This window comes from Phalacrocorax carbo, chromosome 23, assembly GCF_963921805.1.
Source record: "Phalacrocorax carbo chromosome 23, bPhaCar2.1, whole genome shotgun sequence".
NCBI lineage: Eukaryota > Metazoa > Chordata > Aves > Suliformes > Phalacrocoracidae > Phalacrocorax > Phalacrocorax carbo.
Genome location: NC_087535.1, coordinates 2,769,321 through 2,781,632, shown reverse-complemented (window position 1 = coordinate 2,781,632; position 12,312 = coordinate 2,769,321). Strand labels below are relative to the sequence as shown.

At 57.9% G+C, this 12,312-nt stretch overlaps 1 protein-coding gene across 1 annotated transcript; it reads right to left on the bottom strand.

The window, feature by feature from the left end:
• Positions 1 to 2,617: 2,617 nt before the first annotated feature.
• FGD2 (FYVE, RhoGEF and PH domain containing 2) lies at positions 2,618 to 11,785 on the bottom strand. The gene is made up of 16 exons (XM_064472257.1): positions 11,515 to 11,785; positions 9,210 to 9,474; positions 8,452 to 8,532; positions 7,792 to 7,940; positions 7,236 to 7,392; positions 6,968 to 7,106; positions 6,369 to 6,427; positions 5,825 to 5,971; positions 5,329 to 5,421; positions 4,924 to 5,003; positions 4,815 to 4,845; positions 4,615 to 4,707; positions 4,264 to 4,389; positions 3,920 to 4,063; positions 3,361 to 3,504; positions 2,618 to 3,276 (listed from the first exon to the last, which is right to left on the bottom strand). Exons 1-16 carry the CDS (start codon positions 11,577 to 11,579, stop codon positions 3,046 to 3,048), a joined length of 2,004 nt encoding a protein of 667 aa, XP_064328327.1. The 5' UTR covers positions 11,580 to 11,785; the 3' UTR covers positions 2,618 to 3,045.
• Positions 11,786 to 12,312: the final 527 nt, after the last annotated feature.

Here is a 12,312-nt window from a genome sequence, read left to right as displayed (position 1 = left end):
CCAGGCGCTGTACAGCAGGAGCTATCGCCCCAGTGATGCAGCCCGGGAGACCAGCCCCTATAGAGCAGTAAACTCCATCTCACATAGCAGAGTGCAGGCCCTATAGGGACCTGCAATTAGCAAGCAAGAGAATATGCCCAATAGAGCAGTCCCTATAGAGGGGGAATGCCTACCCTGCAGAAAACCCCCCTATAGAGCCTGACCCTATAGACCAGAGCCCGAGAACACAGAGCAAGCAGGGAGCAGCCCTGCAGGCCAGGGGCGTGGGGTTTTATAGGGCCCATACGGTCCCAATCCTACCCCACACCTGGGGGGACATGTGGGGAAACCATCCCTGTGACCCGCTGAGCCCCTTCCCGGGGAGTAGGGGGGGATCGCACCGCACAGAGCCCTGCAGCTGCGTGCAGGGGCGACAGCAACACCCCCTCCCCACTTCTCCATGTTCCCGCTGGCCACCTCTCGGCTTGCTCCGTGCCCTTGAACCTCTCTGCACCCCCTTTCCCGCAGCACGGGGCAGGTGGGGGTGCGGTACCCCGGGGTTTGGGATGAGCACGGGACAACGAAGCCTCTGCAAAGCGGTGGCCGTACCAGCACTCGTTCCCCTTTGCTGTGGGCTTGGTTTTCTCAATGAGGGGTGGCCCGGCCCCCAGCGTAGCCACAGCGCGTGGGTTTCACAATGTATTTTGGTCAGTGCTTACAAGAAGAGGCCATGGGGAGGGCTGCGGCGGGGGGGGGTTTCCAGTAAATGGCCTCTGAGCCTTCCTTATTCTTGAGAATAGGAAACTGTGCGACTTCTCCATGGGGTTTCGCTTTCTGCGCGGGGAGGCGAGAGGCCAAACTGCTCCGCTTGACCATTGCTGCAACACAGCCAGGGGACCAAGAAAGCACGGGAAGAGAAAAATTCATCAGTGCATTTGCTGCACGTCTTGGGTGCAGAAATATATTTTTTTTTCCTGGGAAAGCAGAGCAGGGGAATCACAAAACCCCATGAGTTAGGTCTCCCACCAGCCTGTGTCAGGGATGCCCGGGGCAGCCGAGCGATGCTGTCTCCCAGCCAGTTGTCCAGCGTGACGCTGAGGCCGCAGCAGTAACTCGCCCTGGTGCCCTGTCACCCCCTCCATCCCTTGGTAGCCTCTCTTCCCCAGCAGACCCTTTCCCCCGGCACAGGTGGATGCTGCAGCAGTGCAGTGGTCCCTGAGGGTGGCTGGGGGCCAGGAGCAGGGTGGGTAGGAGCTGGTAAAAATAGCACCCAGGTGCCCTCTGCCCCAGAAGAGATTTCTTGTTCAGTAAACAGGAAATCTATTCTTAGGCCCATTCATGAGTCGCTGGCTGACGGCAGCTCCCTGCTCCGGGCTCGTTTTGTTCCTCGCTGACACAGGGATGACGCTGAGGCGGAAGGCCACCACGCAGAACCTTCCAGCCCCACGGGCTTCCCCTTGCTCGCTCTTTCCCCCACCCCCAGCAGCACGATGCGCTCTCTGGCTTTTCCAGGGGTGCTGGCATTTCTCTTTCACGTGAGGCAGTGGTGTGAGGTGAGGGTGGTTTTGGGGTGTCTCTGGAAATCCTGGTGCTATTTGCTTCTGGGCTCAGCCACATGCTGGGTGGCACCCCAAGGGGCCATTGCTCTGGCAGAGCTCTCCCCCTGACATCCAGCTTCTCTCCCCCTTCCTCAATGGTATCGCTTTAAGCTGGAGGAGATAAAGCCACCACGGTTCGCCCTTTCCTGGAATGAGCTGAGCTGGGTAGATTGAGGGAGGAGGATGATTCTCACAGCTTTTTTCTGACTCCCCAAAGCCCCCCAGAGTGGTGATGGCTTTGGTTCCCATCTTTTCCCCAAGCGTTGTCCCCAGTTGCAGTATCTGCCTCCAACTTGCTTCCCTTTCCCCTCTCCATGGATCCATTTAGCCCATGACACCCCTGGGCCCTGCTGAGGCTGCTGTGCTTCTGGCTGCTGGGCTGGAGCTGCTACACGGTCTGGGTGCAGGCAGAAATCCCTGCCTGCCAGGGACAGCCTTCCCTGCCTGCTGGGGACAGTGGGCTCCCCCAGCTCCCTGCATGGGGCTCCCGCATCCCACGGCTCAGAAACGTCAGCTTCTGCCTGCGCAATGTTTTTGGGGAGCTAAAGAGGATGCAGAGAGAGAAACGTGGGGCTGTAGCCTGCAGCGCTGGGCGAAATGACCGGGGGTGCTCGTTACACTGACGCTGGAGGGGGGAGTTCCCCCGTGTCTCCGCAGCACCACTGCCCTGCACCAGTGTGGCACCACCATCTGTACTGGCCCAGCCTCGTCCCAGAGCGTCTCCCCACAAGGAAACAAGTGACGGAGAGAGGTACGAGGGTGGAAGGTGCTTGTGGGGCACAGGGGAAGTCTGGGATGGGCAGGAGTGCAGGCTGGCATGGGGATGCAGGCTGGGGGTGTCTGTGGTTAAGGGGTTGCAGCAGTGTGAGGCCAGGAGTGGTGGCAAGCCAGGAAAAGGATGTCCAAAATCCAGCACTAGGGTCCCTGAGGGTGAGCTACAAGCGGTGTCTCTTGCAGGGTGCCAGACCAGGCGATGTGGTGCCCTGGGCGCTCTGGAAAATACATCCCCCTCCCCAAAAAGGCTCCTTGGACTGCACACGGGGGTTGCAGGTAGAATTTATCGCAGCAGTCCCAACGCCACAAATGCTTTCAGAAAACTCGGCATCCCCCTGCACCATCCATCGCCGGGGCCAGGCTCGCGGAAGGCTGAGGCATTGCTGCCCTCGGGCGGCAGCCGGCGGCACGGCACGGCGGGCCAGGGCCAGGCTGGCTGCAGGGGTGCAGGCTCCCCAAACCCCCCTGGCTCTCCCTCCACCTCACAGCTTAGGTACCTCCATCGCCTCTGTCCGGTGCGGAGAGCAAGGAGGGAGAGGAAGAGCCGGCTTGTCCGTGCGGTGGCAAACGTGCCTCACCCTTTTTTGTGATGAAAAACCAAAGCGCAGAGGGGTGGAGGAGCTGCCTGAGGCTGGCTGTAAGCGGGACGGGTGGGGGTCTGACCCACCAGGCAGCCCAGGAGGTGGGCATGGCCTCATTCTGCTTCATCGCAGGACTCTGCATCCTCTTCCTCCTCTGGGTGTGTGAACCCCCTGGCGGAACGCGCCATGGCCCTCATCCAGCGCCGCTTCAGCTCCTCAGTGTCGGCCGCGAAGGTGTAGACCTGCCGGGACTGAACCAGCTGGAAGAGGTGGCGGGAATCGTCCTGGGGCAGGTCCTTCACCTCGTAGCCCAGCAGTGGGATGGAGGTGTGTGCTCGGACATCCTGCCAAGAGCGGAGACAGCGGTGGGAGGCAGGGGACAGGCACACTGGGCTGTCCCTTGCAGGTGGAGCTGAGCCCGGCCTTACCTGGGGGGCTGCGTAGATGTACAGCACGAGAGGATCATCCTGCGGGATCACAAACCAGCCCCGCGTGCCCCCCTTGCCGTTCTTGTCCAGCAGCTGCAGGGAACTGCACAGCAAACTCCTGCCTGATACCTCTGCGGCTTCTTTCTGCCAAAAAAACCCCAGCAAACAAGTCCCTAAATACCCTGTGTGAGAGGCAGAAAGGGCACTGAGCAAAGGTAATTTCCCGGGGAGTTCCCTGCCTGCTCCACAAAACCTCCCCAAAACCAGGGGCACGTGAGGGGCGGTCCTGGCTGTGAGGGTCCTGCTGAGATCCCTGGCGGAGAGAGCCCTGGGTGCCCCATCCCAAGGCTCAGAGCAGAAGGGAGGGGGCTTACATCTGGCAGCCTTGCAATCAGCAGGCTCCCTCTGACTGCTGTGGGAGTGACTCCCACCCCTCCTGCTGCAGGCACATGGCTGGGCTGTGACAGGGAGGCTGGGGACCAGGGTCGGGAGCAGAGCTCCAAGCAAGAGGGAGAGGAGCAGGGCACAGGGAGGATGGGCAGGGAGGGACAGAGCTCACCTCCAAGATGCCTTTGTGCTTCTCCCGGTCCTCAAGGACCACGCGGCCTGTCAGGAAGACATAACACTCCTGGCACACGCGGTTCAGGCGGTTCCCATCATACTGTAGCTCAGCTTTGTAGTCAGAGCAGCGAGCGCACACCACCTACAACCACCAGACAGGGATACTGGTGAGACTGGGGCAGGGCTGGGAATCCCAGGGACAACTCCATGAGGAGCTGAGGGGCAGGAGCAGCCCCGAGCCCAGGGAAAGGGGAACAAGGTGTAGGAGACGTGCTTCTGCCCCAGTGGCCACCTCAGTGAGCAGGCCAGGAGGGAGGGAACGGGCGGGGCAGAGCGACTCACATATCCACAAGCTCGGCAATGGTGTCTGCGGCGCGTGATGGCATTGAAGGGCTCCTTGCAGCGCATGCACATGGTCACCAGGTTGTCTCGCACCCACTGTGGAGCTCGGTGGCCCAGCTCCTCTGTCTGGGGGTGGAGATGGTATTGCTGGGGCTGGCTAGCCATGGTCCAGGTGGTCCCGGCCTCTCTGCTCTCACCCCTTCCCCTCCTCAGCCCTTCTCTCCCTCTGCAGCCTCCCTGCCAGCTCTGTTTAGCTAGGGAAACTGAGGCATGGCAAGGTGGGCTCTCCCTGAGCTTCCATACAGGGGCGTGCTGGAGGCAGCCAAGACATAGGGAGGGCGGGAGGGTTACCTTCAATGCAGGGGTGTCCATCTCCAGACCATGCACCGCTGTCTTAAAGGTCTCACTCCTCTTCTCCTTCCTGTCAATGGCATCTTGGAAGGCCTAGAGGGGAAGGCAGGGCTGGAGGGCAGTCGAGGGGGCTGCCCCTGACACAGGGCATCCAGCTGAGATGAGTGAGATGTGCTACCTCTCCCAGCCCTCAGCAGTACCTTGATCCAGGCGTTCATCTCCTCCCCAGACCTGGGTATGAAAAGGGAGATGGATAAGCCGTTGTCCCTCCTCCCCGAGGGTCTGCAGGACCATCACCCTTCCCCTTACCTGGCCTGCAGCTCCAGCGTCCGCCGCTTTCCCGAGACCAGGAAGGTGTGAGGGAACTGTGTGTCATTCAGCTCCCGCACCTGAGAGAGACCAAAGAAAGGATGTGGAGCAGCTGACCTCACATCCAGCACGCAGGGATCTTCCTCAGTGATGTGGGGGCCAGGGACTTCCCTTGGACACAAGCTCTTCAGCCCCTCAAATCCTACATACACAAGTTTTCACTACAGTTTCACAGGATCAGAGCATATTAGACAGACCTCCTCACCCATGAAGCCACCCCTGGCTCCAGGTCCTTCCTCTTTTCTGAGGAGGTGCAGGCCAGCAGCCACATTACACCCCAGAGCGGGATGCATTTTGGAGAAGCCAGGGTCTGGGGGAAGCACAAAGGCAAGGTGCCTGTCTGACCTTCATGCCGTCCACGTCGATGCGGAGGTGGACCTGGAACTCAGCGCCCACCTGGATGACCTTGGGCACGCAGTAGAGCAGCATGTTGTTGAACTGGGCAGTGGGGAGGAGGAGAGGGTTAACTGGAGCCTTGCACCTGTCTGCTCAGAGCTGGGGGCTTCCCTGGGATCTGGGGGCCTTCATTCTCCTGGGCTGAGCTGGGTCTTGGGAAGAATCCAGCCTAGAAAGCGACTGCTTCTGCCCCAGCCCTCTCCCGCCCTGCAAAGGCAAAGTGCTCTGGGAGCACGACATCCCCCAGGGTGCCAGGGGATGAGCAGGTTCCCAACTACATCCTATACAGGGTGCCCTGCACTGGGGGGCTCAAACCCTCCAGCTCTGAATTCATCCCTTCCATGCAGAGATGACCCAGCAACACCCTGCCCAGGCTGTTCTGCCCCTCTCCCCATTCCTACCCTCTCTGCTCCCTCCCCCTTCCCCTGGCCATGCCAGGTCCCACCAGGAACAGGTACTTCTCCGATGTGCTGTTGTTGCGGATGGAGATTTTTTGGATCGGCCCCTCCTTGATCAGCTCATTGGAGGGATCCACAATGTCGTCCTCAAGCCCCAGCCGCTGATAGACCGCCCAGAGATTCTGCAGCCGTTCCTGGGGGAAGCACAGAGACTTGTTTCTGTAGGGAGCTGAGCAGCCATAACCTTGTCACCCCTGGGTCCCCTCCATCCCCACCTCCCACACCAGCTGCTGAGTGCCAGGAGAAGCGGCACAGCTCTCTCACCCCAGACTGATCTTCAAGAGAAGCTCCCAGCCTTGAGAAAGCCAGTCACATCACGGCTGATGTTGTAGACATGACTTCCCCAGCCTCGGGGCGATGGGAACAGGCGTCAAGAGCAGGGTTTAACCTCCTCTGCTGAACCCACAGTGCCCTGTCCCATTCAGGGCAGGGCTGTGCTCCACCGAGTCGCACAGCAACGAGGCCGTGAGGAAAACTGGCAAATCACCGTGCTGTGAGCCGCAAAGCACTGCCAACGGGGCAGGCACTCACCATCTCGGCGATAGCGGCGTTTGAGTACTTGGCCACCATAAAAATCATCTCCAGGGCTTCTGCAATGAGAAAGGGAGGAGGGCTAAACACTTGCTAGAGAGCCGTGGAGGAAAGCCACGGGGGAGCCATGAGTGTGGTGGCTGCTGCCCTCCCCTGGACACAGCCTGAATGGTCCTGAACGCTGTGCAACCGCTTGGCTCCGGCCAGACCGTGCGGTGCGGCGTGGCTGGCTCCCGGGGGGACTCACAGGGGCTCGTTTATCACTCCATCCCAGCAGGACTGGGAGCTGCTGTGATCCATAGGGGTGTGTTAGCTCCCCCAGTCGCTGCAGGTCTCCCTGGGGGATGCTCTGGAGGGATCATCCTTATCCTGAAACACCACCCCACCTTTCCCACTGACTCCATAGACCCTGAACGGGCAGATTAATCCCTCTTCCTGCTAGAAAACGGTCAGACTGAGAGATTTATACAAGCGCATAGGGCAGCTGGTGAGAGAACCCAGGTATCCTGATGCCCATGTACAACATCAGGGGTTGTTTTTTCCCCTACAAACCCACCCTGCCACTCCCGACAGCGGGGAGAGTCAGACGGAGCCCTTACTCTCTGCATCGTCCCGGTCTGGGGACTCAGGCGGTAGTTTTCGGACATAATCTTTCAGGAGGAGTTCGTAGCGTGGGATCCTCTGCACAGGTTCCAGCATGTGGTGCTGCAGCGTTAGGTTAGCACAGATCTTCTTCTTCTGGGGAGAGACATGGCGCACAGAAAGAGAAACAGTGACCAAGGCAGCTCCCACCCTCTGCTGCTTCTTCCCTGTGGGGAGAGTTTGGGGAGCACTGCTGTGGTCCCCCACCCTGCCGTGGCCCATTACCTGGATGTCAGCAATGAGCTCCTGGAAGGGCGGGGATTTCTCTGACCAGATGGTGATGAGCTCCACAGCCTTGTCGAAGTTCTTTACGTATTCGCCGTACATCTTGAGGAACGGCGCAAGCTTCTGGATCACATCCCCGATCCGCGGGTTGCAGCTCCTGTGGGAGGGAACCGCAGACTGGCAGCTTCGTCAGCCCAGCAGGGCAGACAGACAGCGAGGGATAAAGTGAAGTGGCGGCTTGTGCATGGTGGAGGATGGAGGTTTTTACCACCCCAACCTGCTATGTCCCCATACAACTTCCTGCTCTCCAGAACGAGAATGTCCCCAGCTTGCAGCCACCCTGGGCACAACCCTAAAGCACCTGAGATGTCACCCCTGCCTTTTCAGAAATACCCTGATGTGGGCTGGAGCATTTTAAGGAAATGCTTTCCCACACAAAGACATTTGGAGCAAAACAAGCTGAGCTCCCTGGTCCTGTTGGGAGACCAAATTCACCACTGCTCTCCCATTCTGGCAAAGCAATCCAGGCGTGCTGCCCTCCCCTCCTGCAGCTCACCAGTCCTCCATGCGCTTCTGCAGCTCTGGCAGGAAGAACTTGGCATGGAACTGGTAGATGGAGGAGATGTTGGAGAAGATCATTTTCACTACCTCCTCTGGGACTGTCTTCCCATTTTTGGCTTCTTTCATCAGCTCCGTATAGAATACCTGGAAGAAAGAAGGGGTGAATAAAAAGGGACAGGAAGAGGCTTGAGGATCCATCCCATTCCTTCTCTGAGACTGACACACTGCCCCGTGAAAAGGCCTGACTGTGCAGGAGGGAAGTCCCAGGCCCCAAGAGAAGCAGGGAGGGTGGGAGCCTTTGCTGGGACATAGGTGCTCCCTGGAGGTGTGGGGTGTAGGAAAGGCAAAGGCCAGACCTGTTACCTGGCCGTGAAGACCAGCAGCCCAGCATAGCTCTCATCTGTACAGCTTCATTCTCTCCAAAATCTCCAGTAAACTGTCCCTGGCTTGCGTGTACCCCGAACCGAGCCCGGGCTCTGCCACAGGGTCCAAGCCCTGCCGAGGAGCACGTGAAAATTGGTGAGCATGGAGCTGCACCGTGGTCCTGCCTGGTTTACCAGCATGGGGTGGCCAAGCTGTGCTGGTGGGGGTAGATGGCAGCAGAACTATTGCTTCCCAGACTTGCGTGGGCCTGTCTGTCTGCTCCCCAGCTCACCTGGTCAAGAAGGTGGAGGCGGTTGACATAAGCCTGCTCTGTCTCCAGCAGCTCCAAAGCAATTTTCTTTTCCTCTGGTTCCTGCGTGGGGAGAAGGGTTCAATCTCGTGGGCTGTGACACAAGCTTTCCCCACCAGCCTGATGGGATGCAGCTCTGTTCCCCAGTGTTCACAGCCCACATCAAACTGGACCTTGCTCCAGGTGAGAGCAAAGGAAGGACCTCAGCAAAGCATGTGGTAAAAATGAGGGTGAAAACAAAGCATTTTTGGGGCTGTCAGGAAGTCTGGCTCACATCCTCCTAGGTCAACCCTTTCTCTGTGCCTGTTTTTCCCAGAGCAATACAGGACTAGCAATCCCGAGAAGTGGGGCATGGTGGGGTGGGTTAACCGTGTGGTCTGCAATTGTAGCAAGACCTCTGAAATTAGTCCTGCAGAAACACGTCTGCAGTTGGCAAAGGGCAACGCAGACCCAGGGATGGCCCAGGAAGGACCTGGCTGGGCCCACCTGTGCATCTGACCCCCAGGGCATAGCTATATCAGAGCTGGAAGAGACAAGATCTGCTTGGATCTATCTGACTATGGGGAATTGGCACCCAAAGCATCAGGGAAGGTGCCACTTCTGTCACCTCACACACCAGCCCTTGCAGGTCAGGGACTTGCTCAGGTCCAGCAGAAACCTCAGCTCAGATCCAGCCCACACGACTCCCTGCCTGACTGTGGGCACCCGCCACCCTCTCCTGAGCCACCTCCAGAGCTTACCTTGCTGCCAGGCTCGAGGCCTGGGTCCTGCTGCCTCCTCCAGTCGTCCTGACTGATCTTGTGCCGGAAGGAACGGAGGCATTTGAGGCTGAGCCCCCGCTGACCAGGCTGCTCCTCTTTTTCTTTCTTCACTTGGTGCCTGGCAGCCGTCTGGGAGAGGCTCTGGCTGGCAGGGGATGCTGGAAGCTGCTGGGGCTGTCTGGTTGTAGTAGTCTGGCCATGTGGAGCCTGCTTGTCCCTCCAGGCAGATTTGCTGGCCCTGCCACTGAGGATTCAGTGTGATCAGCTCACCCGTTCCCCCAGCACAGCCCACCCAGCTCCCAGGCCCAGGTTAAAGCCACCATCCTCGAGCACAGGCGATAAGAGGCAGCAGCACCCCAGCACTGATGCAGCTTTGCTCTGCTACAACCCTGCTGATACAAACCAGGGTCTGAAAGCCCATACATCCTGCAAGAGGGGGTAAGGATCCAGCCCCAACTCTGTCAGTGCCTCCTGCTCATGTGGCCAGTCCCTGTCCTGCTCTAAAAAAGCAGGGCTCTGCCATTTATCCTACCCACTGCCATTTATTTTGTGAAGCGTAGCCCTGCCCTTTGCAGTGCTGGCACAGCTCTGGCTTTCTGCCTGCCGCCACCGCAGAACCAAAGCAGGGAGCCAGCAACCTTGGGCACGAGGCTTTAAAAGCCAAATAGCCAAGAGGTGTCAGCCAAGAGGAGGGCTTGTGTAGGTGGTTTTGCAGAGGGGTAGTTTTTTGTTGGTTTTCTCTCTTCCCGTTTCTGGCAAAGACAAGGAAAACAGGTCCAGAGCAGGCACCCAGGGCACAGGCTGTGAAGATGACAGGGAGTTGGCTGTCATCTGGGAGCTGGTCCCTGTGGTAAATTGCTCTGGGCAGAAACTGGAAAGACATCCACTGGTGGCCTGCAGACAGGACTAGGATGAGGAAGAGGGGAAAACTGGGATGAAACTGCACATAAAACCACAAAGCTGAGGATAGGAGATGACTTGAGTGGCAGATGCTCATCTGAAGAGGATTATGGGCCCATCCCCATGCTGAAGAGCATGTCTGTGAGCTTGGGAGTGCATCCACAGCCATGGTGATCCATGGGGACTGGCATAACCCTTCATGTGACAGAGAGGCTTTATCTGTGCCTCCCAGACCTGTGCCAGCCTAAACACACTGCTGAGATCCAACAGGGAACTTCTCTCTTTCTATTTGTGCTGACTTGGGCTAAAGTATTTTCTGTTCCAGAAAGTTTGTTTCCAGGTTCCCCAGCTTCCTTTGAAAGTCATAAGTTGCTTTTATTTCCTCTAAAACAAACTCATGCTTCACGATAAGCAACAGACACACTGCAGCAACGAAATGGAGGGAGATCAAATGCCACAAATGGTTCAAATGCAGCATCACAGACCAAATTTCAACTGTGGGACAACGGGGACAGCCATGATGCTCTGCAGCCATCCAGAGCACGAAGCCCAGAGCAATGTGCGCAGTGAAGATGCAGGTGAAGTTCCTGGAACAGAAGGAAATCTTGGGCCTGACCATCTTTAGGACATGCTGCAAAACTCATCTACCCAACCAGCCAGCCTCATTAAGGCTCACTGATACAAGGAAAGCCAAGATTTGGTATCCCAGTTCAACAGATGAGAAAACTGAGGCACAGACCACAACAATGACTCACCTCAAACCTCAGAGTGACTTCTACACCAGGGGCAAGGCAAATCCCCTTGTTCTGACCCTGGCGCATGCTGCCTGCAGGTCCAAGCTCACGCTCCGTGTGAAAGTGCTGCTTTACGGGGCTGCCATGCAGCCCAAAGGGAACTTGCTCTCCCCCTTAACATGATTCTTTCTCTTCCCCTTGCTAGGAGCCACATCGCTGCAAAGAACTGCATAGTCTGAGGCTTGGATCCTCCCAGACACTCAAGCAGCTAATTCCCAGTGAAGACCCCTGCCTACATATTAGCAAACCAAACTCCTTTTCCCCCACAGCAGGGGAAAATGCATTCACCAGCCAGGCTGATTGCAAAGGGACCGAGCACAGAGGAAACAAGCATGCCACAACCTAACCCTGAGCCAGGCACAGAAACCTCCAGCAAAGTCAGCCATGTCCCACTGAGGTTTTGAGTTCTGTCCATGACCCCACAGCAGAAGGAAGGTACCGGGACAGATCCCAGTGCTAAAGAACAGCAAATTGCCTAGTCGACTTCTCCACAGCCTCCAAAACACCTCCACAGCAGGTTTCTTCCTTCCAAAACCTGCATCCTGTGGAGCCCTAACGCACCCACAGCACCCAGGACACTCCCTCCTTACCCGTGCTCTTCAAACACAGCCATCAGGCTCAACATGCTCCGTTGATTATTGGCCTCTCCCTCCATGGCACTGGCTGGGAATGGGTGCCGGGTATAAAGAAGCTGCAGGGGCGGGTGCTGATGGCTGCAGCTTCCTTCTTCTCTTCCCCTCTCTGCTTTGATGTTTCTGGGACCCACGATGTTGTCTGGTGAGGAGGATTTGCACAAGGCAAAGACTTTCTTACTGTGGCAGGAGAGCTTGTCTCTGGGTTGGCCTCAGAAAGAAAGAGGAAGCGTGGCAGGTTGCAAGTAGGAGAAACACTGAGAAAACAATGGGAATTTGTTCAGCCTGGGGGGAACCTTGCTGCGTGCCCCAAATCAGCAGCATAACTGAGCCCGCAGCAGCAGTGGGGATGGTGCAAGGGCACAAGGTGGGCAGGCGGCCTGACCTGCTGCACGTGCCTGTCTGCTGGGAGGCCCCAGCGATGGGGTGGGCTGTGTCCCACCATGCGGTGGAGCCTGGGGTCGTGGGCTGTGTGCGAGTCTGAACAGTCCTGCTGCTCAGAGGGGCTGTGGCTCTGGAAGGAGTGAAGGAGTGGCCGTGGAAGGGACCTGCTGTGAAGGCGGGAGAGAAAAGGCGAGAGGCTTGCTTGCACTGCAGGCCCCATGGACAACCCCTTCATGTGCGTCCTGCTGGAGCTGACCTTCTGAGGAGAGCCTTTGGGAAAGCAGAGCAGAAGGCAAAGCCCCACCATACCACATCTTCCCCAGTGCCACACAGCCTTGCTCCTTGCCTCCCTCCTTTCCCAGTACTGGGGAA